This window comes from Lipomyces doorenjongii, assembly GCF_038497915.1.
Source record: "Lipomyces doorenjongii strain NRRL Y-27504 unplaced genomic scaffold V1508scaffold_182, whole genome shotgun sequence".
NCBI classification, from domain to species: Eukaryota; Fungi; Ascomycota; class Lipomycetes; order Lipomycetales; family Lipomycetaceae; genus Lipomyces; species Lipomyces doorenjongii.
Window position 1 is genome coordinate 1 of NW_027118249.1, and position 6,122 is coordinate 6,122.

Below are 6,122 nucleotides of genomic sequence, written 5' to 3' on the forward strand. Positions count from 1 at the left end.
CGCAAGAGCCGCTCCCCAGCTCGCAGATTTCGTATGAGTAGGTACACATATTCCGGCTAAAGGGACTGCGCAAATCCATACGAGTCGGGTCAGAAATTTTTTCTATAGGGCAGGTCGCTGAATTTATTTGGATCAGTTATCCACAATAAATTTAGAGACTGCCCTATAATGATAACGGATCTCTTTATCCCGGTTACCAAAGTAAGTCGAGCAATACACAGAGTATACTCTACTATCTGTACAGAAAATTCCAAATTGAGAATTTTAGGTGATATGGTTGGGAGTTTAATCTTGATCACAATAAAAATTGGGGGACTCTAATTGAAAAATTGTTGGTCACTAAAGCTCTTGGAGCGTAACTAGTGACATGTGTATGGAAGGTTGATTGCTTTTCAATGCTCTCCCATAAGGGGGACAACTGGTAGGTGTAGACACCCGCCCAACGCCCACAACACGAAACGCTTATTTCGTGCCCAAATGGAATGCGTACATTATATACATTACAGTGCCGGATATACGCATTAGTTAGGGACCAGACAGCCCGAAAATGAGTGTCACCACCCGCAGTGTAAACTCGAGTAGTATCTGCACTAACTGATCGGGAAGCGATCCGATCGCCTCTTCACTTTTTAACCCCACACTTTCTTCATCTGTTCATAACGTAGCAACCATGGCCGAACACGATCAAAATAAGGAGGGAAGAATTCTCTTTGCAATTCAAGAATACAAGAACGGCAAAATTTCAAGCATTACAGGCGCGGCGCGGTCGTACGACGTCCCCTACTCGACCCTTCACGATCGACTGAGAGGTCGCATATCACTACGCGATTCTATCACGCCGACACGAAAACTCACTCAAAGAGAAGAAGAAGTACTTCTAGAAGATACACTGATAAATTCATCCAATTATTTCACTAAAAAACACATATCAACGATTACATACTTTCTGACTACATTCCTTCCATTATTCATGGTTACTTTCCAGCTCATAAAACGAATGTAATGAATTTCATTAATTCAACTCATCTTCCTTTGCTCAAACCCAGTGCCTGCGCAAACCAAGTTGGCAATGCCTTGTTAATATATCGGCCAGCATGTGCTCAGTTGGCATGTCCTTGATCAATATTGTTTTTCCCTACCTGCTCTCGCAAGAAAAAATATCGTATGTCGATGTGCTTTGTGCGACTGTGCGGTGTGGGGTCCTTAGTGAGGCTAATACATCCTTGATTATCTTCATAGATAACCGTCGGCGAAGTCTGTTCATGTCTTACTTCCCTGAGAAGCATTCTCAACCACAGTACTTCCTTCACAGCCTCGGCTAGTGCAATGTACTCAGCCTCTGTCATTGACAGTGCTGTCGCATCCTGCCTCTTGGATTTCCATGTTACTGTACCCCAACTAAGAGTGAAGATGTACCACTAGTGGATTGCCTTGTTTCCTTGTCACCTGTGATGGGACAATAGTTTGTCTTACGTTTGCCTTGTGTTTGTCTTACATGCGATGGAACAGTAGCTTGTGTTGCGTTTGTCTTGTGTGATGGAACAATAGCTTATGTTACGTTTGTCTTGTGTTTGTGTGTTTGTGTTTGTCTTACATTGTAACAATTGTTCTTGCTTGCCTTGTTTTGTCCCCTTGGCCGGAATTGTGAGAGTTCACTGGTCAGGAACCCTAAATACCAGATGGACTTGAAAGCTTGAGGCTTATGCCGATATATTTTAGAATATTACTATGCCGGGACGTGGGTATAAACCCTTCCTTATATACACTTCTCGGCATCCTAATGTACAGCAAAAACTTTTAGCCACGGATTAAGCCGGGCGCACGGAAAAACAAACAAATAACTTCTCATGTATATTGACATCATAAAACGAAAAGAAAGTCGAAATCATGACGTCGTCTCGGAAGGGATCACGGAGCAAAGATTTTGCAATCGTGGACGTCATCCTGTGGTGCTACCAGATCCTCAGGAAGGATTCCTGACAAAAGTGAACAATTTTCTCGTAGCAAAGCAGCTGAGCGAAGAGGGAAAGCGGGTGCGGTTCGAGACTTTGCGGACTGATTTCCAGCTTTGGATGAAAGTCCGCAGGGTTAGACAAAATGCACAGGACCTCATAGATTTTATCTCTCGATAAGCATGCCTATGAGCTACGGCATTACACGATTATTGCCAGTTTCTAGGGAACTTTTCCACGGTTATTTGTCACAGTACAAAATGCTTCACCTATAGGTCGCCTCTTAGGCAACTATCCATATCTACTGGCCCCCTTAATGTGCATATGTGTGTAAATTGATCTAGAGCTTCATGGCGTCGCTGACTTGTGAGTAGGCAGTGGGACAAAGGCCGACGCGGTGACAATGCCTGGCCGCTCTAGGGATTGGCCATGCGTTTGATTCAAGCGGTAGTTAAGCCTGGCTCTTGAAGTGAAAGCACGAGGCTAATCGGCTAATCAACTACATAGATGGGTATGCATCGAGACGGTGCCCGCTGGAATTTACCGCAGGATGTCGTCGAGGGAAGACGCAAGGTGTTCTGGGAGTGCAATTCTGTGGACACATTTCAGGCGCATTGCTTCTCAAGGCCGTAAGACTCATCCAGGCATTGCAGGTACTCGAGCTGATTGGACAGATGTGTTATCAGTCCTGAGCATTGCGATAACGGAGCCACTGAATCTCAACAGGGAGAAGAGCTATTCCATACTGCGATTTGAGCTATCTCAGCTATTATCCGAGTTTGTGATCATCTTCACTTCATCATTTGTATCACCGCTAACTATGTTTCAGGATTCTCAACATGGTGATGAAGGTGCGAAAACCAGAGTATTCCAGTGTCATCATGTATTCTCAAAAGACGATCGCTTTCCAAGCTGAGACCGCTACCTGCGAGTTTGAACGCAACCTTTTATTCTCCTTTCGGTGTCGAGCGGCTTTCTTGTCAATGCCCTCTCGGTACCCTCAGGTTGAAGCGGCGATTGAGGTTGGGAAAGCATGACAGAATAGCACTTGTACACACCTCTACTCTCGTCCACGTTCAACTTTCGACTACCTATGAGTTCAGCCCCCTGATTTCTAAGACGAAAACCCCCTTTCATGCTGGTGCTAGATAGGCGAACAAGTTATTTTAACTATCTCAAGCTCTGTAACATTGAACCATTCCTTTGCCTCGGTCTGAACTTGAAAATCTCTCGCGTCAACGACGAAACTCAACAGACTTCCACGTGTAGATTCATATATCGTCTCAAAACTACCTCAGTATATCGGAGTGTAGCCGTAACCTACAATTTATTAGCACGAAAAATGATTCCACTCTCTGCTGCTACATTCTCCCTTGCCACGCTCCTGTCAGGCTACCTGATCTCGATCTGTATCACTCCGCCAAATCCCGGGGCATCGCAGGCTTGTCGCGAAGACAGTCTATGGTTTGTCGACCTTCCTGGGCTGATATTATTTGGGCGAGCTTTCGTCCTGCGGCTGTTAGACGATATTCGAATAGGCGAATATTATTCGACCAAGTATCGGCGTCGGATACGATATCGGGCAATCTGCCCCACATCGAATACGAACAGCATATTTGAAGCATTTCTCGATCGCCGAATAGAATATTCGCCATATAGCGCCGATATTCGGTAACGTGTACAGCAAGCGAGCGGATCGCTGCTTCATTTTTTCCGCGACACGCACTTCAGTTGTTTATAACGCAGCAACCATGGCCGAACACGATCAAAGTAAAGAACTAAAAATTCTCTTAGCCATTCAAGCATACAAAGACGGCAAAACCCACATCACGACGCGATTCTATCACACCAACGGGTCTGAAAGAGAAGAAGAAGTGCTTTTGGAATGGATCCTGTCAATGGATAAGCGAGGCCTTCCTCCTAGAGTGGCGGACGTGCGAAGAATGGCGACCTACTTCTTACTAAAGCGCGCGGAATCGAAGTCGGTGAGAAATGGGTACGAAATTTTATCAGAAGACATTCCGAGTTGAAGTAAAAGTACTCCCGAAGATATGACCATCAACGGGCAAAGACAGAAAATCCAGAGATTATTACGAAATGGTTCGATCTCGTACGCAATACTATGCAGATATATGGGATTGCACGATATCTACAACGTTGACGAAACTGGCTTCCAAATGGGTGTTATAAAACAGCCCACATCGAGGGGCTGAAGTAGATCTGACGAATGACCCGGCATATATATCAGAATAATGAGGTTCTCTGTACAATATTGACCAAATTCTGATGTGATATGGCTTCCGTGCCCGTCCAAAATTAGTAACCGGTATTTTCCCTTTGTACGAGCGCTTGTGTACTTGTAGAGGACTTCTCGAAGCCATTGTAAGCCAAGCTCGTTCGTGGTCCACCCGGTATTGCTCACACCAATTGACCAATCATGTGGAATATCGCTAAACCAAGCCCTGGCCCTGACCTTGCATTTCCAGACACTCGAGGTTGCGGAACACCAGGTTGTGTGGCAGTAATCACAGCAATCGCCATAAACCAACGTGAAACAGCTGTTCCACCTGCCTTGGTTATCTGCATTTCCAGAACAATCCGTTCACGATATATGCCACCAGAAGCTGTTGAGAATGGGCCCCACCATGCCGTCCTGCGTAGGAATAGGGGTTATAACCCAGAAATGCCAAATCTGTTGTGAAATAATCTGCACGTCAGGCCCAGTATCATTCATAATGGAAACATCGAGAATGATATTTGGCTGACCAGCGCAAGCAGCTGGGAGTCGAAATTGCAAAAACCTGCTGAAGGGTTAGAAATAAAATCCATCCTAGAAGTACGCTAAAGCTGTTGTTACCTCATGCATATTCCAGACAGCCGTTTGCCCGTACGACGCTGGCGGTGACATTTGGATATGCTATGAATTGTGACAGTCAAATCGCCGGTCCTCACAATAGCTACGACTAATATGAGATAGTATCTGCGACGGCTGAGTTGTCTGCATAAACTGATGAATAATACTCTAAACCTCAAGTAAGTGATCTATAACAAGACAAAACAGGACTAAGACGAACGCCCATACAGCCGAACCTGGAAGGACCTCCTTGGGCAAACCATCAACAATTTTCCCGTCGAAAATCCAGGTGACTTTTCCTAGCCTCACTTCCTTTAGTTAGCCAGTTACTTCTGGCTCGAGGAATATAAGTCCACTGCAATCTCAGTTCCTAACCAGTCCTCAGAATCAGCTAGTTGGGCTTAAAAACTCTTTTCAGGATTGGGCTCAGAAGAAGAAAGCCTCTAGTCACGAGCAAGACGAATATACAAAATATCTACTTGCTCCTGTCTTGCCTGAGGTCACAGATCCGAAATCGTGGTGGTTAGAACCCACCCAAAGGAAGTCCTATCCAGCACTCGATCATGGCGTTAGATGTTTTGTCGATTCCTGTGATATCTGCATAGCCGGAGCGCTTGTTTCAAGCGCAAAGATTACAATTACGGACTGCAAGAATCGACTAGGGGTCGATACCATTGAGGCAATTGAGTGTCATAATATCACACTACTGCACAGGCTGAAGCCATTAAATGTTTATCTCTGAGGTTCAGGGTTCATTTGAAGTCGGTCTGTTTTATGATGTGCTTCAATATCGTTATATCTACAGCATATTCTCCAATTAAATTTATTCGATATGGGCGATACGATATCGTCAAGGGGGCGATAAAATAAGCGATAATATTGCAAGAGTTCTGTGGCTGGCGCTATGATATGCGATATGGGCAAAACCCGGCGATATCGTATCGTGTCTAGCCCTACAGTTGTTGCAGACTATATAGCCTACACAGTTACTGTCCAATAGAAGGAATCAGTGGTTATTTCAACACCCATGGTCCCATACTACGGCCTTCGGTCTCTCTCCGGATCAATTTCTCAAGTACTAAAACAAGTCCCATACTTAGTCTGGCATCCCCTTCCACAGGATGTACTTGACTGCCCACAATGTCCGTACGTGCTACAACAATATCCCGACTTGCAAGATATTCCTCCATACTGCGAGCCACAAAGCCCCTCTTTACTGAAACAAGTCCCATACTTAGTCTGGCATCCCGTGCCACAGTATGCACTTGACTTCCCACAATGTCCGTACTTGCTACAACAATATCCCGACTTGCAAG

The 6,122-nt window shown here is 45.1% G+C and overlaps 2 protein-coding genes across 2 annotated transcripts in view; one reads left to right on the forward strand and one right to left on the reverse strand.

Moving 5' to 3' along the window:
* Window positions 1-2,156: 2,156 nt before the first annotated feature.
* Window positions 2,157-2,989, forward strand: V1508DRAFT_442924 (uncharacterized protein; the record flags this gene model as incomplete). The annotated part of the gene is made up of 4 exons (XM_066942368.1): window positions 2,157-2,278; window positions 2,327-2,399; window positions 2,460-2,729; window positions 2,782-2,989. Exons 3-4 carry the CDS (start codon window positions 2,503-2,505, stop codon window positions 2,987-2,989), a joined length of 435 nt encoding a protein of 144 aa, XP_066792088.1. The 5' UTR covers window positions 2,157-2,278; window positions 2,327-2,399; window positions 2,460-2,502.
* Window positions 2,990-5,473: 2,484 nt separating this feature from the next.
* Window positions 5,474-6,122, reverse strand: part of V1508DRAFT_89078 (putative endochitinase) — a 2,511-nt gene continuing 1,862 nt past the window's right edge. Inside the window, exon 4 of the mRNA XM_066943091.1 lies at window positions 5,474-6,122. Coding sequence (XP_066792089.1) covers window positions 5,878-6,122 — 245 coding nt within the window. The 3' untranslated portion in view covers window positions 5,474-5,877.